Source organism: Oncorhynchus gorbuscha, linkage group LG19, assembly GCF_021184085.1.
Source record: "Oncorhynchus gorbuscha isolate QuinsamMale2020 ecotype Even-year linkage group LG19, OgorEven_v1.0, whole genome shotgun sequence".
Lineage (NCBI taxonomy): Eukaryota > Metazoa > Chordata > Actinopteri > Salmoniformes > Salmonidae > Oncorhynchus > Oncorhynchus gorbuscha.
This window is the reverse complement of record NC_060191.1, coordinates 52,097,223-52,122,979: the sequence shown is the minus strand read 5'-3', so window position 1 is coordinate 52,122,979 and position 25,757 is coordinate 52,097,223. Positions and strand designations below refer to the sequence as shown.

At 41.9% G+C, this 25,757-nt stretch overlaps 3 protein-coding genes across 7 annotated transcripts in view; 2 read left to right on the top strand and 1 right to left on the bottom strand.

The window, feature by feature from the left end:
* The first annotated feature begins 765 nt into the window (after positions 1-765).
* On the top strand, positions 766-8,338 carry LOC124006189 (transmembrane protease serine 5-like). Its single transcript, XM_046316033.1, is given in 14 exon segments — positions 766-903; positions 1,881-2,031; positions 2,549-2,629; positions 2,917-3,030; positions 4,920-5,055; positions 5,288-5,401; positions 5,511-5,554; positions 6,284-6,446; positions 6,631-6,647; positions 6,650-6,814; positions 7,000-7,098; positions 7,245-7,387; positions 7,760-7,912; positions 8,052-8,338. Coding segments are annotated over 14 exon segments (1,392 nt in total). The 5' UTR covers positions 766-900; the 3' UTR covers positions 8,061-8,338.
* A 167-nt stretch (positions 8,339-8,505) lies between these two features.
* pih1d2 (PIH1 domain containing 2) lies at positions 8,506-11,386 on the top strand. Its single transcript, XM_046316489.1, has 6 exons — positions 8,506-8,601; positions 8,921-9,110; positions 9,340-9,466; positions 9,715-9,945; positions 10,107-10,405; positions 10,588-11,386. Exons 2-6 carry the CDS (start codon positions 8,925-8,927, stop codon positions 10,720-10,722), a joined length of 978 nt encoding a protein of 325 aa, XP_046172445.1. The 5' UTR covers positions 8,506-8,601; positions 8,921-8,924; the 3' UTR covers positions 10,723-11,386.
* LOC124006461 (dixin-A-like) overlaps positions 11,334-25,757 on the bottom strand; it is a 27,563-nt gene continuing 13,139 nt past the window's right edge. For 2 of the 5 annotated variants that reach the window (XM_046316483.1, XM_046316486.1), the window contains exons 4-15: positions 25,071-25,160; positions 24,753-24,806; positions 24,593-24,643; positions 24,256-24,360; positions 24,048-24,101; positions 23,837-23,926; positions 23,657-23,731; positions 21,799-22,002; positions 21,602-21,668; positions 17,204-17,312; positions 16,619-16,727; positions 11,334-11,426 (exon numbers count right to left, since the gene is read on the bottom strand). In XM_046316483.1, the coding sequence (XP_046172439.1) occupies positions 11,343-11,426; positions 16,619-16,727; positions 17,204-17,312; positions 21,602-21,668; positions 21,799-22,002; positions 23,657-23,731; positions 23,837-23,926; positions 24,048-24,101; positions 24,256-24,360; positions 24,593-24,643; positions 24,753-24,806; positions 25,071-25,160 (1,092 nt within the window). In that variant the 3' untranslated portion in view covers positions 11,334-11,342. Of the gene's footprint in view, positions 11,427-16,618; positions 16,778-17,203; positions 17,313-21,601; positions 21,669-21,798; positions 22,003-23,656; positions 23,732-23,836; positions 23,927-24,047; positions 24,102-24,255; positions 24,361-24,592; positions 24,644-24,752; positions 24,807-25,070; positions 25,161-25,757 lie in introns of those variants that run through there. The other 3 variants (XM_046316485.1, XM_046316484.1, XM_046316488.1) reach the window with 3 other exon arrangements.

Here is a 25,757-nt window from a genome sequence, read left to right as displayed (position 1 = left end):
TGGCGAAAACAGAGTATTTAATCCAGTAAAGTTACTTTACAAACAAAAGGCATAATACTACTCGTAATGACGAGAACAGACAGGAGACTTGATCAAGAACTGCAGGTTGCTTCGGGAAGGCACTTGAACGTAGCAGACTCAGACACCTGCTCACCACGCAGCATCTGAGGGAAACACGACACGACAGGGCAATACATAGACACAGCACGGTGAACAATAGATAAGGATCCGACAGGACAGGAACGGAAAACAAGGGAAGAAATAGGGACTCTAATCAGGGGAAAAGATAAGGAACAGGTGTGGGAAGACTAAATGATGATTAGGGGAATAGGAACAGCTGGGAGCAGGAACGGAACGATAGAGAGAGGAGAGAGAGGGAGGGGGAGAGAGAGGGATAGAAAAAGGGAACGAACCTAATAAGACCAGCAGGGGGAAACGAACAGAAGGGAAAGCATAATGACAAGACAATCTAAGACAAAACATGACAGTAATATTATGACCTTTGCTCATGAAGCTACAATTTTCCGCAAATAATGTTCTGTCTCCCAAGTGGATGCTCTGTTGGCACAGGTAAGATACCCCCCCTGCCTTATCAGTGGCTTGGGGGGGTATCCCTGGAGATGTCCCCCCCCCCTACAAAGAACTGGTTGAGCCTGCCTCCATAGGCCCCATGACCCCCCTTGGCAAAACAACAGGTTCATTCAGCAGCACAGCACCACTGCTGACCTCATTGTCTCTTTGTGAAGGGAAAATCCAGAGTTGCATTCTGTAAAATGGCAAATGGTCAACCAGCTGCGAGCAGAGCGCATCTCTGTCTCTAACCTAACACAGGCCTACAGATGAGCGTTGAAGAGCCCAGTGCCACACTCTCCTCTGGACAACATAACATACAAGGAAAACATGGTAAGACTCCATGCATAAATCTCTGTCTCTCTCCTTACCCCTATTTACTTTCAACATCACCTTGATACCTTCTCTGTTGCTCTCACCTCCCCTGACGCTCTCTGTCTTTAGGCTATTGACTCACTCAACGTCACTGACAACAGATGTTGTTTTCATAATGCCTGTCTACTTACTGTACATGTACTAGCTGTTGTGCATGTTGTTTAACAACAACTATAACAGTTTAATGGAATTGTTCATGGTTTTTAAGAATCTAATGTCAATCATCATAATATATTTCAAGTACATGTACATTGTATACTTCTTACTAATGTAATGTATTATCTGCTAGAGGGTAACTTAAAGGGAAATATATGCAGTCAGTGCATGCTTTGGGTTGATTCTAGGGGTTTACTACCATGTTTAAGGATCATGTTGAAGCAGATGGTTTTTAGAGGGGATTTGTAAATATATAATAACATCTTATTTTCCCACAATATCTCACTGCATGAGCTAGTAATACCCTGTAGTATTTAACTCTGATTAACATTTTTAAAAGTGTGTGTCTTACAATAGAACACAAATGTAAGTAGTCTGATTCACCTGCATGTGAAATACCTGCTGCATAGGTCTGGTTCTGTGTAGAGTAAATCCATATGTCTGCAGCACAAGTATGACGTGTTGGCTGGGATTCTCACGTTTGGCTATGAATGATACATTGTGCTTCAGTTCACACACCTGGACACCTGTGACATTATCTACGCACTTTTACACACCTGCCATTGAAATTCCATACACCTGGACAAACCCTCCTGAGATCTCTCAGTTTCACAGTCATCCTAATTAAATATGTTTGATTAAGGGGATGAATAAGGCTTCTGTGTGTGTAGAAGGGGAGTGGGGAGTCAGCCAGGAAGAATAGGTTATGTTCATATCCAGTGTCCCAGGAGAGTGATATAAATAGTGTGTGTGTGTTGTATTCATTGCATATGTTGCAGAATCTTGATGGAGATATATTATCTGTGATTGAGAATCCTGTGGCTGTCAGTCATCCTTTTCACCCAGAGAAGACAGGAGTGGGAGAGGCTCGAGGAGCTCAGAGTCAGAGCTGCCATGCCTGGCTGAGAGGAATCCATTCTACAAACCACGGTAAAGCCATGCCTGGGTGGTGCACTGTTTAATAGGGCTGGAACCACAGGCTATGATTAGTATGACATTATCCAATTAGTGCACACACAAGGCATGTTACATAAAGTCTTATCTAATTAGAGTATATAAGCTTTAAGCTTCAGTACTTTAGTGTCTCATTGTCTTAAGTTAAAGCCAAGTCCAGCGAGCCTCAGTGCTTTAGCTATCCTTTTCACAAACTGTAGTACAGTATACAGCTACCCCTCACAGCTGCCGTGCAGACTTTATATGAGTCAGTTGATTATGACACTGCCTGTGAAATGTTCAGCATTCATCTGTCACCTGTTCCCTGTATGTGGTATGCTTTGTTCACATCCTTGTGTTGTGTGCACGTTGTAGACTGTAATGGCTGTTACATGCTGTGCCGCTATCTCTTCCACTCTATGTCAGTGTGACAGACAGCTAACATGCCTTTTAGCAGTATACCCAAGCAGTTTATCTCTTATCAGTGTCTAATTCAGCTGTGCTCCATTGTCAGCCCATAGACTGGTGAGACTACTGGTTGCTGTGTGTGCAGTAGGACTTCTTGGAGGCTTAGCAGTCGGAGTGTGGTTCCTAGGTGAGACATCCTGCAAGTGTCAAATCATGAAGAGAATGATGACATGTTCAATGTTCTAGTGTTTGTGAAGCACAGATTCCTTGCTGTGGTTGATAGCAAACCGAAATAACCCCACATGTCAGAATATAGAACACTGTATGTGAATGTTTTACAATGAGACTGTTATAGCTGATTAACTATGCATGATAATCATGTCTCACGCAATGACAGAGCTAGATTAAGAACATCTGTTTTACATCCACTACGACTATAATTCACTCTGCATGTTGTTGTTTTCCCTCCCACAGTCAGGTTGTTGTTGAGGCCTACCTCTTCCCAGAGCCCAGCTGGGCTGGGGGACACCAAGGAGACGTCCTTCTGTAACGTGACCGAGGACATCTCTGTGGCTGACCCCAGGAAAGGTCTGCGCCTCTCAGCCCGTCACTCACCACAGAGACTGTCATCTTGTCTGTGTGATTGGTTACATCCCAAATAGCACCTTATTCCCCATAGGCGCTAGTCATAAGTATTGCACTATATAGGGTAAGCAGTACTTTCAGGAAGTATTCACACCCCTTGACTCTTTCCACATGTGGTTGTGTTACAGCCTGAATTTTTAAAATGTGTCATTGTCCTATGCACAATATCCCATAATGTCAAAGTGGAATTATGTTTTTTAGAAATGTTTACAAATTAATTACAAATGAGAGCTGAAATGTTTTGTCAATACGTATTCAACCCCTTTGTTATGGCAAGCCTAAATACGTTCAGGAGTAAAAATGTGCTTAACAAGTCACATAATAAGTTGCATGGACTCACTCCGTGTGCAATAATAGTGTTTAACATGATTTTTGAATGACCACCTTATCTCTGTACCCCACACATAATACAATTGTCTGTAAGGTCCCCGCGTCAAGCAGGGAATTTCAAGCACAGATTCAACCACAAAGACCAGGAAGGTTTTCCAGTGCCTCACAAAGAACGTCACCCATTGGCAGATGGGTAAAAATAAAAAACAGACCATTGAATATCCCTTTGAGCATGTTAAAGTTATTAAAGTTATAACTCGGCCCATGGTGACTTTAAAACCGTCAAAGTTTAATGGCTGTGATAGGAGAAAACTGAGGATAGATCAACAACATTGTAGTAACTCCACAATACTAACCTAATTGACAGAGTGAAAAGATGGAAACCTGTACAGAATAAAAATATTCCAAAACATGCGACCTGAATGCAACAAGGCACTAAAGTAATACTGCAAAAAATATGTCAAAGCAATTCACTTTTTGTCCTGAATACAGAGTGTTATGTTTGGGGCAATCCAATACCACACATTACTGAGTGCCACTATCCATATTTTCAAGCACAGTAGTGGCTACATCATGTTATGGGTATGATTGTAATTGTTAAGGACTGGGGAGTTTTTCAGGATAAAAAATAAACCTAGAGGAAAACCTGGTTCAAAATTATTTCCGCCAGACACTGGGAGATGGATTCACCTTTCATCAGGACAATAACCTACAATACAAGGCCACATCTACACTGAAGACAGTGAATGTTACCAGTGGCTGAGTTACAGTTTTGACTTAAATCTACTTGAAAATCTATGGCAAGACCTGAAAATGGTTGTCTAGCAATGATCAACAACCAATTTGACAGAGCTTGAAGAATTCTGAAAATAATCATGTGGAAATATTGCACAATCCAGGTGTGGAAAGCTCTTAGAGACTCACTGCTGTAATCGCTGCCGAATGTGCTTCTAAAAAGTATTGACTCCGGGGTGTGAATGTTTATGAAAATGAGATATTTCTGTATTTCATTTTCATTAAATTAGCTAACATTTAAAAAAAACATGGTTTCACTTTGTCCTTATGGGGTATTGTGTTTATATGGGTGAGAAAAACTAATATTTAATTGATTTTGAATTCAGGCTGTAACACAACAAAATGTGGAACAAGTCAAGGGACACACTTGTTTTATCAGGCAGAAAGACCTTCCTAGCAGTTTGATAAACCAAATGTGTTTATATTACAACTATAATTGTCTTTATTGCAGTACATATCTTTATTAATACATTTTGTAACCACTTCTACATGATCACAGTCAGTGGAGAGGAGTGGAGACCTCAGTGGAGAGGAGTGGAGACTGTCTATCAACCGACATCAAAACATGAAATAATGATCTGTTTATATTGACTACATTAGTTATTTGATATAAGCTGCTTAACATTTCCCTCCCAAACAAGACAGCAGTTCATTACTGTTGATCTAGTTGGTCTCTGGAGGGATTATTTTCAATCAATGAGGTTCAGTGTTTTACAGAATCAGCCCGGAGTACTCTCTCCTGGAGATCCAACTAGAGAAGGTGCCCACCTGGCTGCCTGTGTGCTATGAGAGATGGAACTCTTCCCTGGGGACCCTGGTCTGCCGCCAGCTGGGATATCTAAGGCTAGTCAACTGAGACCATTTCCTTACCATAAAGCCCACAGCAGCTTGGCAACATAAAAGGCTATTCACTTAAACATAAGGCTGATTGCTCCCAGTTAATGTTAGATTATTTAATACCTCGTTTATAGGCTTGCCCGGTGCCCCACGGATCATACATTATTTTTTTAAACAGACACTCTCCCATCTCGCCTGCTTTTATAGAAGATATAACTATGATTAATTTGGTTTCCAGACTGACCAAGCAAAAAGGGGTGAACTTAACGGACATCGGACCTAACTACACCGATGGCTTTATACAGATCACATCTGAACACAAGACCAGCCTGGAAAATATATGGCAATTAAGGTACGGCAGCTGTCTGAGGATATAAAATATAACCTAATGATTCAGAAGAAAGTAGATTGCTATAACATAGTAATCAAGCTTTTTTAATGGATGGATTTGTTTTATTTAGGGGGAGTTGCGTCACAGGGAAGGTTATAGCTTTGAAATGTTTTGGTAAGTTTCTGCAGGGTACTAGCAACACTAACATAACAGTAGATTACATTGTAAATGTATGCCTCTCACACACAGGTAAGACCCAATGACCTTCATACGACCTCTCAGTCATGACTTCATAGTTCTACATATTGGTGGTATACACTAGGTGTACAAAACATTAGGAACACCTTCTCTTTCCATGACATAGACTGACCAGGGGAATTCAGGTGAAAGCTATTATCCCTTACTGATGTCACTTGTTAAATCTACTTCAATCAGTGTAGATGAAAGGGAGAAGAAAGCTTAAATAATATTGTTTATGTGTGCCATTCAGAGGGTGAATGTGCGAAACAAAAGATTTAAGTGCCTTTGAACGGGTTATGGTAGTAAGTGCCAGGCGCACCGGTTTGAGTGTGTCAAGAACTGCAACACTGTTGGGTTTTTCACGCTCAACCCGTGTGTATGAAGAATGGTCCACCGCCCAAAGGACATCCAGCCAACGTGACACAACTGTGGGAAGCATTGGAGTCAACATGGGCCAGTATCCCTTTCGACACGCTTTCGACACCTTATAGAGTCCATGCCCCGATATTGAGGCTGTTCTGAGGGCAAAGGGGGGTGCAACTCAATATTAGGAAAGTGTTCCTAATGTTTTTTTTACAGTAGGGTGATGAGTTACCTCCATACAATGTATGTAAAGTGATCTGGGAAAATATGCCTTCATATTTGTTTCCTTTGCCTGTGTAGAGTGTGGGACACGGGCTAAGCTGCCCAGGATAATCGGGGGAGTGGAGGCTACCTTGGGAAGGTGGCCCTGGCAAGTCAGTCTCTACTACAGCAACCGACACACCTGTGGAGGCACCATCATCACCAGCCAATGGGTGGTCACCGCAGCCCACTGTGTGCACAAGTAAGACCCCTCGGGGTAAAAGGTTAGAGGTCAGAGGTCACTGACTCATGACAGTGTAGTGATGACTAGGGACAGCAATTGCTCTCACTTTCTTTTGCTTAAAATAATTAATACTTTATACAATTGAGAGTTGAAGAGCCATCAAGCTGACATACATTTCTTCATCTCTTTTATAACATTCCAGTTATAGGCTGCCACAGGTGTCAGTTGGGTGGTCTACGCTGGTATTGTCACACGCAGTTCAGCTAAAATGGCTCAGTACACTGGATATGCAGTGGAAAAGATCATCTACAACAACAAATACAACCCCAGGAGCCACGACAATGACATTGCTCTGATGAAACTACTGACCCCACTGAATTTCTCAGGTGACAGGGAACTTGATTACTTCACTTTTGAATGCATCACATAGTCCCTTGGCTGACTGGAACACTCAACTATATGATTACAGCAATCAGTTCCAAACCATGTTCCAATATTACTGAAATCAACTTCAACATGACCTACACTGTTTTCTAATATTCCAAATATTATTTTTTATTACATTTTTTAGATACCATCAGGCCTATCTGTCTGCCACAGTACGAGCATGATCTACCAGGAGGAACACAGTGCTGGATCTCTGGCTGGGGCTACACTCAACCAGATGATGGTACGACTATGTTAAATCAATAATATAATTTAAATAGGAAAATGTAATGTATCTATATCGATGGTTAAATGTTTTCTCATAGCCCAAAGTCATTTAAATCATAAAAATGAGAGGTATATTTACATTAGTTTGACTTTCTTTGACAGTTCTCATCCCTGCCACACTAAAAGAAGCTACAGTTCCACTGATAAGCACCAAGAAATGCAACAGTTCCTGCATGTACAATGGAGAGGTCACCCCCCGCATGCTCTGTGCTGGATACACCGAGGGCAAAGTGGACGCATGTCAGGTTAGTTCATAAACACATACCAGTGTTCTTCCTCCTGTGGCTTGTTTTATGAAGAGATTTACCAAAGGTCAGAGAGTTGTTGCCTTACATAAGTAGAATTGGTTCTTTATAATGAGAATATTTTCCCTCAGGTGTCCCCCTGTACTGTTCTAAATGATCAAAGACAAAGCTCATTAGGAATGTGCCTGAGAGAGCACACCAGCTTTATTCAGGGTCCTACCAATCAAATTCAGTGGCGCTCAGGATTCAGTATTCCACAATATCCCAACCCATAATCACTAAATCACTGTGACTTAACAATATCTCAACCCATAGCAGTCCGTGTGGTAGTCTGGTAACCCGTGTGATTGACAGAAATTTATATCTGCCCAGGGGGACAGTGGGGGTCCGCTAGTCTGTCAAATTGACAACGTGTGGAGACTGGTGGGGGTGGTGAGCTGGGGTACAGGCTGCGCTGAGCCCAACCACCCTGGAGTCTACACCAAGGTGGCCGAGTATCTCGGCTGGATCTACGACATGATTGAGGTAAACTTACACTAGATCTTCCGTTGCATAAGCCTATGTATTGATTTTTTACATATCAGGACCACATCTGCTTTGCAGTTCTGTTTCTCCTCTTGAAATTGCATAATACTGTATGTTACATTTGTTTTTTCATCCACAGAGCTACTGAGGAGGAAGAGGAATAAGACAATGGATGATCAGGGAGACTCCAGAACAGGCCTAGGGGAAACTGAAACATATGATGCTCCTGGCATTCTTCCTCCTGTACTGTAAATGTAATTTTACCTCCTTATAACGGCCATGTTGTTTGCAGAAATGCATACATTATTTAACAGTAGGAAATATTTTATATTTTATATATATATTTGTTTGTCATACATTGTATTTTTAGCACCTGAATGAGAACATATTTATACCATATATTTGTCTTGTATTGAAAATAAATGATGCTTCATATCTAAACATGTTCATTGTCTACTCTGGTGTGATGAAAGAGCTTTATGTACCAGAGCCATCATTTCAGGATGCAGACGGTGTCCAACGTTTAGTGCCAAGTAGTAGCATCTCTTCTGTCTGTAGAGGGCGTGCACGCACCACGCTCATCTCGTTTCCATAGTAACAGAGATCACTCGCTACAAAGTTGATTTAGTCAACATTTAGCTGTAAAGTTAGCACAGGGGTCGCAAGAACTTGAAGCAAGCAAGTTTACTGTGAGTATTTCCATGTGTTTTGTGTTAGAAGGATAACTAACGTTACTGTTCACCATTTGATTCACAGTATTCGTACCAAATAGTTTGATTCTATTTAAAGGCATTGCTGTCTGGTGTATTGCAACAGGTGGTAGACCTAGCGCTAGCTATTTAGCTACTGTAGCTAGCTAACATTAACGTTATTTAACCTGGCTATGAATTATCTCCATGCTTGTTCATCCACAGCTAACTTTCATTGTCATTACCCATAATCAAATGCAAAACTCCAATGAGCTGTGTGTATAACGTTACTAAACTAAATCCCTGAAAATCTTTTCAGAAATATGTCTTCTTCCCTGGGGTGTACAAAGGAGGTTTTGCAGCGGGTCAACCAGTTCTGGTCCATGTTAGACGACCTGTCTCAGAATGACCCTCAAAGCTACCAGATGTTTATCGAGAAACAGATGAAACAGGGAACTGATTATAATGCACCACCTCAGCCTGACTCCTGCCTACTCACCGAAATGCTGGTACCACCAAGCATCTGCTTCTTCTATGAACAGCTACACCCACACTGTAGAGTTGATCAATTCAAAACATACAAACACTGGCCTACATAACAATGACATTACAAAGTGTGTTGGGAAGAGAATACTGGTTCATTTGTTTGCAGTGCACGTTTGCCTGTGCACTGATGGCTAATAATATGGAGGTGTGAACTATAAAGAGGCTGAACAGTTGCTTTATTGTTTGTGTCAGGAGCCAAAGAAAGGGTTGCTGTACATCAATGTGTGTGGCTGGAAGCGCGTCCCTACCCCTGCTGGTGAGAACAAGCCAGTGCCTGTGTGTGGAGGGAGACTGGAGACAGACACTGATGAAGGAGGAGGTACTAAGAGTCACTGTTGTCCTGCAGAACACAAACCAGTATTTCTGCATAATTACCTGCATTGTAACCTGTATTACAAGAGGTGCTGGCAAAAAAAAGTGAACATTCCCCAAATTACATTCTACTAAAGCTGACTTTCTTATAACTTGTTTTATGGTTTTGATACTAATGTTATGTAACACTGAAATAAAAAGTTGTATCATTGCCATTTCTCAGTACTACAACTTTGTTGTGTTTCCTGTATTCAGACGACTACAGTGTGATGGATGTGGCGTTCAGCCCTGCGGTGCTGCAGCAGGCTCAGAAGGACAAGAAGGAGGACCAGGTTCACCTGTTAGCTCTGAGCTTCACCCAGCAGCAGCATGGCCTGCGTCTGATCCAGCAGTACAACGTCAGCAGCAGTAAGCTGAAGGGCAGCCTAGAGGACATGCAGCGCCGCCTGGGTTCTCTAAAACAGTCCAGCCCTGCCACAAACACAGGTAAAGCCTCTACGTAATTATTCCCTGGTTCAAGGGGTTTTATTTTTTATTAAGGTGACACCACCAAGATAAAGGCAAGATTATTGAATTCAAGATTTCTTTAAAGGTATACTGTAGGTGAAGATACATTTTTTGACATTCATTTGACATCAATTTCCCAGCCTCCCAGACCCCAGCTTCCCTGCTTCAGCAGATCTCTCTGCGTGAAGGACAGACTGAGGACAGTACACCTGTGCAGCTCATCACATCTGTCCAGCTAACTCCTGGGCCAGGGGACCAAAGCAACAAGACCAAGAACCTGATCCAGGTGATCTCTAGCTCAGTGACAGCCGAGCCTCAGCGGCCACAGCACCAGCTCACTGTCAACTCTGACCCCAGGGACCTCTCCCGGAGCCTGAAGCTGACTGTGGAGCTACCAAAGGTTCAGTCCATTACAGAGTGCCATCTCAGCATTTCCCAGGTCAGGGACCACTCTGCTTCCCCTTCCCTTGTGCTATGAATAAGGCCCTGTGATGGATTTTTTAAAAATTCTGTCCCTTTTGCTTAAACGCTTCTTATGTTGACATAATAGCCTGTTACATTATAAGTTATCCTTTCTCTGGTCTTGTGGGTCTAATAGTCTGTGTGTGTATTTCTCTGTAGGATGATGTACTACTAGAAGTGGAGGATATGTACCATCTTCACCTGGAGCTGCCTGAGACTGTGAATGAGGAGTCGGCCTCTGCCACATTCAACAAGAAGAAACGGTTATTAACTTTGCAGGTGTCTATACTCTAGTGCTGGTACTGCCAACACTAAAAAGACGCAAATTAATAGACAAAGAAAATAACAATAACCACTGTCTTTTCTGGCAAGACACAGTTACACCCAGTAGGTCATTTGTCTTTCTGAAGAGATTGGGACTTTGGAAATTAGAGAAGGCAGGAATGTCATTTCTGTTATGTTATGCATATAAGATGTGCATCTGAACCATTGTAGTAGTAAACAGTACCTTAGTAAAGACATTCACAACAACATTAATGACTCGAGTGAAATTATAGTCCTCCATGATCATGAGTTACATTAACTGCATGTCTGGGAAATAATTCACAAATAGTCAATATTCATGCAATAATCCATGTTTATTAAAACTTCAAAATTGTATTGTGAAGAACTTTATTCATATTTGGCAACAACTTGTACTTCAAACAGTTACTGTAAGTCAAATGTCCATAGGACAGAGCCATTTTTGAAAGTATGGTTTTATCTCGAAACAGTAATAAATAGATTGGTCCCAATTGTTTTAATAACTACCTCTGCAGGGCTGCTGTGAATACTGAGAGGGTGTTATGACATCATATTCCAGTGGTCACAGTTTGAGGCTAGTGGTTCCCTCTATGGTTGGTTGGTTCCCACTTCTACCGTCTCTCTCCATGGTCCTCCTCCACCCAGGCCACTATCTTCCCCTCCCAGCCAGGGACCAGGGCTCCGTCCTGGAACACCTGAGAACACCAACCAGAACCAGACAGGCATACTCTTTTAATATAAACTACACTACATGACCAACAGTACAGTGCATTCAGAAAGTATTCAAACCCCTTGGCTTTTTCCATATTTTGTTACATTACAGCCTTGTTCTAAAATTGATTTTTTTTTAATGTTTCCTCCTCAATCTACACACAATACCCATACCCCCAGAGAGACTGAGAAACATATTCTATCTCCAGGCCATCAGACTGTTAAACAGCCACCACTAACTCTGAGAAGCTGCTGCCAACATACTGACTCAACTCCAGCCACTTTAATAATGGAAAAATTGATGTAAAAATGTAAAAGTCACTAGCCACTTTAAACAATGCCACTTAATATAATGTTTACATACCCTACATTACTCATCTCATATGTATATACTGTACCCTATACCATCTACTGTATCTTGCCATCTTTATTTAACCAGGTAGGCAAGTTGAGAACAAGTTCTCATTTACAACTGCGACCTGGCCAAGATAAAGCAAAGCAGTTCGACACATACAACAAAAGAGTTACACATGGAGTAAAACAAACATACAGTCAATAATACAGTAGAAAAATAAGTCTATATACAATGTGAGAAAATGAGGTGAGATAAGGGAGGTAAAGGCAAAAAAAAGGCCATGGTGGCAAAGTAAATACAATATAGCAAGTAAAACCCTGGAATGGTAGATTTGCAGTGAAAGAATGTGCAAAGGAGATATATAAATAATGTGGTGCAAAGGAGCAAAATAAATAAATACAGTAGGGTGAGAGGTAGTTGTTTGGGCTAAATTATAGATGGTCTATGTACAGGTGCAGTAATCTGTGAGCTGCTCTGAAAGCTGGTGCTTAAAGCTAGTGAGGGAGATAAGTGTTTCCAGGTTCAGAGATTTTTGTAGTTCGTTCCAGTCATTGGCAGCAGAGAACTGAAAAGAGTGGCGGCCAAAGAAAGAATTGGTTTTGGGGGTGACTAGAGAGATATACCTGCTGGAGCGCGTGCTACAGGTGGGTGATGCTATGGTGACCAGCGAGCTGAGATAAGGGGGGACTTTACCTAGCAGGATCTTGTAGATGACATGGAACCAGTGGGTTTGGCGAAGAGTATGAAGCGAGGGCAAGCCAACGAGAGCATACAGGTCGCAGTGGTGGGTAGTATATGGGGCTTTGGTGACAAAACGGATGGCACTGTGATAGACTGCATCCAATTTATTGAGTAGGGTATTGGAGGCTATTTTATAAATGACGTCGCCGAAGTCAAGGATCGTACAAGGGTATGTTTGGCAGCATGAGTAAAGGATGCTTTGTTGCGAAATAGGAAGCCAATTCTAGATTTAACTTTGGATTGGAGATGTTTGATGTGAGTCTGGGAGGAGAGTTTAAAGTCTAACCAGACACCTAGGTATTTCTAGTTGTCCACATATTCTAAGTCCGAACCGTCCAGAGTAGTGATGTTGGACGGGCGGGCAGGTGCAGGCAGTAATTGGTTGAAGAGCATACATTTAGTTTTACTTGTATATAAGAGCAATTGGAGGCCACAGAAGGAGAGTTGTATGGCATTGAAGCTCGTCTGGAGGGTTGTTAACACAGTGTCCAAAGAAGGGCCAGAAGTATACAGAATGGTGTCGTCTGCGTAGAGGTGGATCAGAGACTCACCAGCAGCAAGAGCGACAACATTGATGTATACAGCCTGTGGCACCCCCATAGAGACTGCCAGAGGCCCAGACAACAGGCCCTCCGATTTGACACACTGAACTGTATCAGAGAAATCTATCAGATATTACTTTTATGTAATACATGTATCACTAGCCACTTTAAACAATGCCACATTTATGTTTACATACCCTACATTACTAATCTCATATGTATATACTGTACTTTATATCATCTACTGCATCTTGCCATCTTTATGTAATACATGTATCACTAGCCACTTTAAACAATGTCACTTTTATGTTTACATACCCTACATTACTCATCTCATATGTATATACTGTACTCTATACCTTCTACTGCATCTTGCCTATGCCGTTCTGTACCATCACTCATTCATATATTTGTATGTACATATTCTTCATCCCTTTACACTTGTGTGTATAAGGTAGGTGTTGTGGAATTGTTAGGTTAGATTACTCGTTGGTTATTACTGCATTGTCGGAACTAGAAGCACAAGCATTTCGAAACACTCGGATTAACATCTGCTAACCATGTGTATGTGACAAATAACATTTGATTTGAATGACAAAGCAAAAACAGGTTTAGACATTTTTGCAAATGCTTTAAAAATAGAAAAGTGAAATATCACATCGACATATGTATTGTATTTAGACCCTTTACTCAGTACTTTGTTGAAGCACCTTTGGCAGTGATTACAGCCTCGTGTCTTGTTGTGTATGACGCTACAAGCTTGGCACACCTGTATGTTTGTCCCATTCTTCTCTGCAGATCCTCTCAAGCTCTGTAAGGTTGGATGGGGAGCTTTGCTGCCCAGCTGTAGTCAGGTCCATAAGTATTTGGACAGTGACACTATTTGCATAATTTCTGCTCTGTACGCCACCACAATATATTTGAAAGGAAATATTCAAGATGTGCTTTAAGTGTAGACGCTCACCTTTAATTTAAGGGTTTTGTCAAAATTATTGTATGAACCATGTAGGAATTACAACCATTTTTAAACATAGCGCACGTGGCCCTCCCCACACACACACAATTTTAGGGGCTCAAAAGTAAATTGGACAAACTAACATAAATCATAAATTAAATTGTGAGTTTTAATACTTGGTTGCAAATCCTGCCTGAAGTCTGGAACGCATAGGCATCACCAGATGCTGGGTTTCTTCCCTGGTGATGCTCTGCCGAGCCTTTACTGCAGCTGTCTTCTGTTCCTACTTGTTCTTAGGGCGTTTTGCCTTCTGCAAGTGAAATGCATGCTCAATTGGATTCAGGTCAGGTGATTGACTTGACCATTGCAGAACATTCCACCACTTTGCCTTACAAAAGTATTGGGTTGCTTTTGTAGTATGCTTCGGGTCATTGTCCATCTGCACTGTGAAGCACGGTCCAATGAGTTTTGAAGCATTTGGCTGAATCTGAGCATATAATATAGCCCTAAACACTTCAGCATTCATCCTGCTGCTTTTGTCAGCAGTCACCACATCATCAATAACTACAAGGGAACCAGTTCCATGGGCATCCATACATGCCCACGCCATAACACTACCTCCACCATGCTTCACAGATGAGGTGGTATTCTTTGGATCATGAGCAGTTCCTTTCCTTCTCCATACTCTTCACTTTCCATCATTCTGGTACAAGTTGATCTTTGTCTCATCTGTCCATAGGACTTTGTTCCAGAACTGCAAAAGGGGGGAACCAAAAATGTGCTGAAAATTCTACACAGTTCACCCGATTTGGATGTAAATACCCTCAAATTAATGCTGAAAGCCTGCATGTACAGCTCATTCTTTAATGTCAACTCCAATGCTGTGGTAGACAGCTAAAATAATAATAACTTGGTCAATGTCCAAATATTTATGGACCGGACTGTATTTTCAGGTCTCTCCAGAGATGTTTGAACGGGTTCAAGTTCGGGCTCTGGCTGGGCCACTCAATGACATTCAAAGACTTGTCCCGAAGCCACTCCTGCGTTGTCTTGGCTGTGTGCATAGGGTCGTTGTCCTGTTGGAAGGTGAACCTTTGCCGCGCTCTGGAGCAGGTTTTCATCAAGGATCTCTCTGTACTTTGCTCCATTCATCTTTCCCTTGATCCTGACAAGTATCCCAGTCCCTGCTGCTGAAAAAGGTCTGATTGGTGGAGTGCTGCAGAAATGGTTGTCCTTCTGGAAGGTTCTCCCATCTCCACAGAGGAACTCTGGAACTCTGTCAGAGTGACCATCGGATTCTTGGTCATCTCCCTGGCCAAGGCCCTTCTCCCCCGATTATTCAGTTTGGCCGGGCGGCCAGCTCTAGGAGGTTGGTGGTTCCAAACTTCTTCCATTTAAGATTGATGGGGGCCACTGTGTTCTTTGGGACCTTCAATGCTTCAGAACTGTTTTGCTACCCTTGCCCAGATCTGTACCTCAACACAAGCATGTCTCTGAGCTCTATGGACAATTCCTTCGACCTCATGGCTTGGTTTTTGGTCTGACATGCAATGTCAAATGTGGGACCTTATATAGACAGCTGTGTCTATTTAATTTACCACAGGTAGACTCCAATCAAGTTGAAGAAACATCTCAAGGATGATGAATGGAAATAGGATGCACCTGAGCTCAATTTTGAGTCTCATAGCAAAGGGACTGAATACTTATGCAAATAAGGTATTTCTTTTTCCTTTTTTTATACATTTGCATAGAAAATCTTAAAACCTCTTTTCACTTTGTAATTAGGGGTATTGTGTGAACAGTCGTGGCCAAAGGTTTTGAGAATGACACATATATTAATTTTCACAAAGTCTGATGTCTCAGTTTGTATGATGGGAATTTGCATATACTCCAGAATATTATGAATAGTGATCAGATGAATTGCAATTAATTGCAAAGTCCCTCTTTGCCATGCAAATGAACTGAATCCCCCAAAAACATTTCCACTACATTTCAGCCCTGCCACAAAAGGACCAGCTGACATGTCAGTGATTCTCTCGCACAGGTGTGACTGTTGACGAGGACAAGGCTGGAGATCACTCTGTCATGCTTATTGAGTTCGAATAACAGACTGGAAGCTTCAAAAGGAGGGTGGTGTCATTGTATGCAGTAGCATTAAGATTTCCCTTCACTCAAACTAAGAGGCTTAGCCTGAACCATGAAAAACAGCCCCAGAGCATTATTCCTCCTCCACCAAATGTTACAGTTGGCACTATGCATTCGGACTGGTAGTGTTCTCCTGGCATTCCCCAAACCCAGATTTGTCTGTGGCTGGAATAGCCAAATAAACTCATTTGAAGCAGTGTCCACATACTTTTGTGTGTGTAGTGTATGATATATACAGGGACAGTCTCTAAACACATATCAACCTTAATAGAGAATCCACATCTTTATGATCTTAACATAGTTACTGGGTTTTGGAACTATTGCCAATTCCAAGTGGTTTCTCTTTTCATTTTGGTCATTCAGGCAGTTCCCCCTAAGTGGGTAACATTTGACCCTATCTAAATGTAAACCCAAAGCTGTAACCCAAAACATGCCTACCTCCTCCTTCACAGTCCCAAACTCTGGGTCGAGGGCTTTGAAGTGGTACCTGAAGCTACCCTGGCGGTCCACCGCTGCCTTGAAGTCTCTCAGAGTCACCTCCCCCAGCCTAACAGCACAGCACAGTCTCAGTGTCAGATGACATCATGGTACACTGATCTGTGCAGAGACACATACATGCACATTCCCTCACAACGCTACAGCACATAGACACACAATAAACACACCAATGACACACATGCATGCATTTAATACCCAAAGCAGCCATCAAGGCAAAGGGTGGCTACTTTTAAGAATCTAAAATCTACAATATATTTTGATTTGTGTAACACTTTTTTGGTTACTACATGATGTGTTATATGTGTTATTTCATAGTTTTGATGTCTTCACTATTATTCTACAATGTAGGAAATTGTTTTTTTTAAAAGAGAAGAAAAAAAACTGAAAAACCCTTGAATGAGTAGGTGTGTCCAAACTTTTGACTGGCACTGTACATTGCATCCACAACTTACAGGCAGCATGCAACACAAAGGTACATATGCAAAGGACATCATCAAGATCCAAAGAGGGATTCTGGATTTGTACCTTTTGGAGATGTTGACCAGGAAAGGAGTGAGTGAACGATCAGTGAAGTAGAGGACTTTGGTGGAGACTGTGGAGTCCAGGCCAGGACTACTGTGGGAGTGAGCTATTTCTGAAAACAAATACAAACATATAGGTTTGCTTACTGGCTACAGCTTAAAGACAGGATTGATTGAGTTTATTAGCCAATTAAGAAACACATATACAGTACATACATACATAAAAAAACATGACAGGGATATCACAAGAAAGACAGATTTCCATGGTACAAAAACATTACAACATTACATAGATACACATGACCTAAATACAGACGTGAAAATGTGTCTATGGCTTGATCATTACCCAGCTTTTGACCTTTTTAAATGAAGTTATGGTTTTGATTTGATTTATTAGGATCCCCATTAGGCAATGGTGACAGCTAGTCTTATTATGGTCTGACACATAACGAAAAATACTTTACAGACAAAAGACTTTACAATATACATCCATTTAAAATCAACATGTAGTGTGTGTGTGTGCACATCTATCAGGTACACGTACATGTCAGTGCACACACACAACAAGTAGTTCACATGGGGGAGAGGCGTTGTGCCGTGAAGTGTTTATTTGGTTTTTGAAACCAGAATTTCCAACACATTAATGTTTCTTATAAAAACAAGAAGTGACGCAGTCAGTCTTTCCTCAACTCTTAGCCAAGAGAGACTGGTTTTCATAGTTTTAATATTAGCCCTCTGATTACATTGAAGTGGTGCTCTGTTCTGGGCCAGCTACAGCTTAACTAGGTCTTTCTTCACAGCACTTGACCATGTGACTGGACAAAAATCAAGATAAGATCAAACTAGAGCCTGCAGGACTTGCTTTGTGGAGTGTCAAAAAAGCAGGCCTCTCCCCATCTTTACAACATTGAATCGATATGTTTTGACCACGACATTTTAAAATCTGTAGTAACACCAAGTCATTTAGTGTCCTCAATTATGGCTGCCATGGCTTTGAGTTGATGTGGTAGTTTGTTCCACTCAACAATGCCGGAATATTTAAAAAAGTGTTCTTACCAGATAGACTCTTACATTTAAAACAGGCAATATCAGAGTCTATGGTTCTGGTGTTGTATTGGTGTACATCTTATATGTGTCAAATAATTTGATCGGTACCTGGGGGCTGAGTCTGTAATAATTATGTGGACCAGACCAAGTTGGATTAAAATGACCCTTTTCTCTACAGATAACCAGGCTAGCTGATTAAAATGCTGTATAGCTCCGAACATATGTTCAATGTAATTGAATTACACAATTAGATAAAGTTGCGTGAAAGAGAATTATCAAGGTTGTTGAATACTGCGTACAGTGGCTTGCGAAAGTATACACCCCCCTTGGCATTTTTCCTATTTTGTTTGTTTGTTTTTTAGCATTTGATTTACACAACATGCCTACCACTATGAAGATGCTAAATATTTTTTATTGTGAAACAAACAAGATATAAGACAAAAAAAATCTGAAAACTTGAGCTTGCATAACTATTCACCCCCCAAAGGTCAATACTTTGTAGAGCCACCTTTTGCAGCAATTACAGCTGCAAGTCTCTTGGGGTATGTATCTATAAGCTTGGCACATCTAGCCACTGGGATTTTTGCCTGTTCTTCAAGGCAAAATTGCTTCAGCTCCTTCAACTTGGATGGGTTCCGCTGGTGTAAAGCATTCTTTAAGTCATACCACAGATTCTCAATTGGATTTAGGTCTGGGCTTTGACTAAGCCATTCCAAGACATTTAAATGTTTCCCTTTAAACCACTCAAGTGTTGCTTTAGCAGCATGCTTAGGGTCATTGTCCTGCTGGAAGGTGAACCTCCATCCCAGTCTCAAATCTCAGGAAGAATGAAACAGGTTCCCTAAAGAATTTCCCTTTATTTAGCGCCATCAATCATTTCTTCAATTCTGACCAGTTTCCCAGTCCCTGCTGATGAAAAACATCCCCACCGCATGCTGCTGCCACCACCATGCGTTACTGTGGGGATGGTGTTCTTGGGGTGATGAAAGGTGTTGGGTTTGCGCCAGACATAGCATTTTCCTTGATGGCCAAAAAGCTTAATTTTAGTCACATCTGACCAGAGTACCTTCTTCCATATGTTTGGGGAGTCTCCCACATGTCTTTTGGCGAACACCAAACATGGTTGCTTATTTGTTTCGGGACGCTCTTCCGTAAAGCCCAGCTCTGTGGAGTGTATGGTTTAAAGTGGTCCTATGGACAGATACTCCAATCTCCGCTGTGGAGCTTTGCAGCTCCTTCAGAGTTATCTTTGGTCTCATTGTTGCCTCTCTGATTAATGCCCTCCTTGCCTGGTCCGTGAGCTTTGGTGGGCGGCCCTCTTGGCAGGTTTGTTGTGGTGCCTTATTCTTTCCATTTTTTAAATAATGGATTTAAATGTTGCTTCGTGTGGTGTTCAAAGGATTGGATATTTTTATATAACTCAACCCTGATCTGTACTTCTCCACAACTTTGTCCTTGACCTGTTTGGAGAGCTCCTTGGTCTTCAATGCCGCTTGCTTGGTTGTGTCCCTTGCTTATTGGTGTTGCAGACTCTGGGGCTTTTCAGAACAGGTGTAGAGTTGAAGTCGGAAGTTTACAGTTGATTATGACATCTAATTTGTGCATGACATGAGTCATTTTTCCAACAATTGTTTGCAGACATATTATTTCACCCTATCACAATTCCAGTGGATCAAAAGTTTACATACACTAAGTTGACTGTGCCTTTAAACAGCTTGGAACATTTTCCAGAAGATTCTGTCATGGTTTCAGAAGCTTCAGATGGGCTAATTAACATAGTTTACATAATTGGAGTCAATTGGAGGTGTACCTGTGGATGTATTTCAAGAACTACCTTCAAACTCAGTGCCTCTTTGCTTGACATCATGGGAAAATCAAAAGAAATCAGCCAAGACCCCCCAAAAAAAAAAAAGAAATTGTACACCTCCACAAGCTTGGTCAATCCTTGGGAGCAATTTACAAATGCCTGAAGGTACCATGTTCATCTGTACAAACAAAACACCATGGGACCACGCATCCGCCATACCGCTCAGGAAGGAGGCGCGTTCTGTCTCCTAGAGATGAGCGCACTTTGGTGCAAAAAGTGCAAATCAATCCCAGAACAACAACAAAGGACCCTGTGAAGATGCTGGAGGAAACAGGTACAAAAGTATCTATATCCACAGTAAAACGACTTCTATATCGATGTAACCTGAAATGGCGGTTTGCAACTGCAACTACGGTTTGCAACTGCACATGAGGACAAAGATCATGCTTTTGGGAGAAATGTCCTCTGGTCTGATGAAACAAAAATAGAACTGTTGGGCCATAATGACCATTGTTATGTTTGGAGGAAAAAGGGGGAGGCTTGCAAGCCGAAGAACACAATCCCAACCGTGAAGCACGGGGGTGGCAGCATCATGTTGTGGGGGTGCTTTGCTGCAGGAGGGACTGGTGTATTTCACAAAATAGATGGTATCATGAGGGTGGAAAATTATGTGGATATATTGAAGCAACATCTCAAGACATCAGTTGAGCTTGGTCGCAAATGGGTCTTCCAAATGGACAATGACCCCAAGCATACTTCCAAAGTTGTGGCAAAAAGGCTTAAGGACAACAAAGTCAAGGTATTGGAGTGGCCATCACAAAGCCCTGACCTCAATCCTATAGACAATTTGTGGGCAGAACTGAAAAAGCATGTGTGAGCAAGGAGGCCTACAAACCGGACTCATTTACACCAGCTCTGTCAGGAGGAATGGGCCAAAATTCACCCAACCTATTGTGGGAAGTTTGTGGAAGGCTACCCGAAACGTTTGAACCAAATTAACAATTTAAAGGTAATGCTACCAAATAGTAATTGACTGTATGTACACTTCTGACCCACTGATAATGTGATGTGATTATTCTGACATTTCACGTTCTTAACATAAAGTGGTGATCCTAACTGACCCAAGACAGGGTATTTTTACTAGGATTAAATATCAGGAATTGTGAAAAACGGAGATTAAATGTATTTGGCTAAGGTGTATGTAAACTTCTGACAGATCATGTGACACTTAGATTGCACACAGGTGGACTTTAACTAATTATGTGACTTCTGAAGGTAATTGGTTGCAACAGAACATATTTAAGGGCTTCATAGCAAAGTGGGTGAATACATATTCAAGTACCACTTTTTAATTTAAATTTTAATTTTTAAAAAATATTTTTATTAGTATTTTTTTAAATTTCACTTCACCATTTTGGACTATTTTCTGTATATCCATTACATGAAATCCAAATAAACATCCATTTAAATTACAGGTTGTAATGCAACAAAATAGGAAAAATGCCATGAATACTTTTGCAAGGCATTGTAACAAACAGTATATCTTACTTGAGCTGGGTGGCCATGAGTCCCTGTCTGTGGGGTTGGCTCTTCGTCCTGGTGACTTGTATGGACCCTACAAGAAGACAGAGTCACAGTTACTAGAAGAAATGCCAATTCAGCCAGTCACGATGTGCACACGATAAACACATGATTATGACATCAGGTGCAAAATATAACGCTAACAGCATACACACAGCACCCACCTCTGTGGTCTTCTGTGTGTATTGTTGCGTGTGTCCTTCTCTGTCCTGCTGCCTGCGGCGTGTGTCGAGTGTGTATAGGCGGTCCATGAGACTGGCCACCCCTTGCTCCAGTGTGTCCAGGGTGTGATGCTGAGGGTCGTGACCTGAGAAACCATCCCTCAGACTACGCAGGGCCTCCCTCACCAGCTGCAGTTCCTCTCCCTGCTAATACACACAAAATGACATAAAATACTAGAACTGGTGGCCAGGCCAATTTGAAGGTTGTTGATCATTTGGCTATGGCCTTTAACCTCCAGTAGGTCTCTAGCTCTAGAGACAGCTATAACGATGACATGAAACACACATTAAATTAATCACACACTCCCTCCCACCCACACTCCCTCCCAGGAAATGTACATACAGTGCCTTTAGAATGTATTCAGACCCCTTGACTTTTCCAACATGTTGTTAGGCTACAGCCTTATTCTAAATGTTCACCTCAATTTACACACATTACCCTTTAATGACAAAGGGGGGGAAAAAAATACATTTTTGCTAATTTATAAAAAATGAACAAATGACATATAAGATTTGCATAAGTATTCAGATCCCTTACTCAGTACTTTGTTAAAGCACCTTTGGCAGCGATTACAGCCTCAAGTCTTCCTGGGTATGACGCTACAAGCTTGGCACACCTGTATTTAGGGAGTTTCTCCCATTCTTCTCTGCAGATCCTCTCAAGCTTTGTCAGGTTGGATGGGGAGCGTTGCTCCATAGCTATTTTCAGGTCTCTCCAGATATGTTCGATCGGGTTGTTGTCCTGTTGGGAGGTGAACCTTCGCCCCAGTCTGAGGTCTTGAGTACTCTGGATCTCTCTGTACTTTGCTCTGTTCATCTTTGCCTCGATCCTGCCTAGTCTCCCAGTCCCTGCTGCTGAAAAAACATCCCCACAGCATGATGCTGCCACCACCTTGCTTCACCGTAGGGATGGTGCCACGTTTCCTCCAGATGTGATGCTTGTCGTTCAGGCCAAAGAGTTCAATCTTGGTTTCATCAGAGCAGATAATCTTGTTTCTCATGTTCTGAGAGTCTTTAGGTTCCTTTTGGCAAACTCTGTCATGTGCCTTTTACTGAGGGGTGGCTTCCGTCTGGCCACTCTACCATAAAGGTCTGATTGGTGGAGTGCTGCAGAGATGGATGTCCTTCTGGAAGGTTCTCCCATCTCCACAGAGGAACTCTAGAGCTCCGTCAGAGTGACCATCAGGTTCCTGACCAAGGCCCTTCTCCCCTGATTGCTCAGTTTGGCCGGGCTGTCACTTCTAGTTAGAGTCTTGGTGGTTCCAAACTTCTTCCATTTAAGAATGACGGAGGCCACTGTGTTCTTGGGGACCTTCAATGCTGCAGAACATATTTGGTACCCTTCCCCAGATCTGTGCCTCGACACAACCCTGTCTCGGAGCTGCACGCACAATTCCTTCAATCTCGTAGCTTGGTTTTTGCTCTGACATGCACTGTCAACTGTGGGACCTTATATAGACAGGTGTGTGCTTTCCAAATCATGTCCAATCAATTGAATTTACCACAGGTGGACACCAAAAAAGTTGTAGAAACATCTCAAGGATGATCAATGGAAACAGGATGCACTTGAGCTCAATTTTGAGTCTCATAGCAAAGGGTCTGAATCCTTATGTAAATAAATATAAATATTTGTAAAAATGTCTAAAAACCTGTTTTTGCTTTGTCATTGTGTGGTATGGTTTGTAGAATCCTGAGGATTTAAAAAAACGTTTTTTAGAATAAGGTTGTAATGTAACAAAATGTGGAAAAAGTCAAGGGGTCTGAATACTTTACGAATGCACTGTAGGCGTACATGACTCACAGCTGTGTGTTGGAAGGCCGGACCAGGGGGTGGGCTCACAGCGTTACTGTACCCACTCTTCTCACTCCTAGATGACTGAAGAAAAATAGATATAATAAATCTTACCAACTTTGCAAGCTACAACATATACATGTCACTTACTGTAAGTGCAGTGGAAACAGTTTGATTATGGTACCATACCCTGTGGCTTCCTTCATTAGTGTTGTGCCGAGCATCATCCAGTTTCATTTGCTGTTGCTGAAGTAGTCGATCCTTTTTTCCAAGTTGCTGCTGGTTTTATAGACATATCACTGAGATATCTGATACATTGGTACATTTCAACTACATAATCATATCCAAAATTGTTAAAGTTTGTTGAAATTGTGAAAATGCACTTAGTTCCTGATCTTACCTCATACTCATTGAGTAGTTTGTTCCGATCGCTCAACTTCCGTTTGAGCTCTGCCTACAAATATACAAAAATATACTTATATTTGTAACGTGGATGAACAAAACATTTTGTGAATATTTTAATACCTAAATAGATAGAGCCATTGAATATAAAGGTCAAATATTCATCCTAAATGTCAACGTTTGTATTATCATATCATCTGACTCACGTTCTCCCCCTCCAGTTGCTCTTTGCCCATACTGCACCTCAGTAGCTCCTGCTTCAGCTGCAGCACCGCAGCCTCCTGTACAGACATACGCTGCTGAAGAGCATCCTAATGAGGAAAGGCAGATCAAAGACAACGCTAGAGAGGCCGGCTTGCCTACCAAAGAGTAAGGACCCACATATGGATCATTATGAAGCCTAAAACAGAGCACACCACTCTTCTGTAAAGGAACACTGGAGGGTAAAAGGGGCTGCTGACATGAGAACTGAATAAAAGCCAGTAATCCATGTATAAGTAATGATCCAAACAAACTTAAGAGGGTTTGACTGGCAGGTCTTACCTTAATAGCCTGAAGGTGGCGTGCCTCTTGCTTGTGCCTCAGAAGCTCCCTCTGAGAGGACAGAAAGACAGACAGACAGACTCAGAGACATTTCATTAGGAGGGGAAGGTCTGTGTTCTTATGGCAGCTCATCCACATTAAGCCCAATTTACCACTGTACCTTCAGATCAAGAGCCTCCTCCATGCTTTGGTCCAGACGACTGCGGATTAGAACCTTCAAAGCGAGGGGATGAGCGGCATTATGTGAGAATAGAAAAATGTCAGAGCTTATAAGGAGACAGTGACCTGGCATGAAAGCAGGCTAAGCAGATAACATAGACTAATTCATGCTTCAACAGTATCTGCGTCTTCTCTGGACTCTAGAGTGACAGTAAAAACATTATAGCATGCCGAGGTCTGACACCGTCACATCACAGTGAGTGGCTGAACATGCTGTATTATCTAAAGTGACGAAAGAGGATGGGGGTGGACACAGTACCAGCTGCTGCTCAGAGTTAGCTCTGCTATCCCCGAAGCCCAGGGAGACGTCCTGCTCGTCCTCAGGGAGAGACCCGTGCAGCAGTAGAGCCTGGAGAGATAAGAGAGGGATAGATACATACTGTACCTACTGTATACGTAACAAAGTCTATACACCCAAAATATATTTCACAGTATAAAAACAGAGAGAGAAAGACAGCCACACACACACACACACACACACACACACACACACACACACACACACACACACACACACACACACACACACACACACACACACACACACACACAGATATGGCTGTACAACCTCACCTATACCACACGGCTGCCAACCTGAACTGGACAGTGAAAATAGAGCAAATGCTTGGCTTAGACATTGCAGGACCATTTTAAGCTCAGTTGGGCTGGGCGGGGTAGAGGTGGGGGGTGATTTTTATACCTGACATGATAGATTAGATTGTGCTATTTTAGAGCAGTTAAATCCTGATACCAGATAAAGCTTGGATGATCACAATCTCATTGTAAATTTACCTTAGCTGGAGCCTTGAAGGGATACGTCTTAGACACACTAAACATGTTCCCTTAAAGCTACACTGAACAAAAATATTAACGCAACATGTAAAGTGATTGTCCCATTTTTCATGAACTGAAAAAAAATATCCATAATATCCATATTCACAAAAAG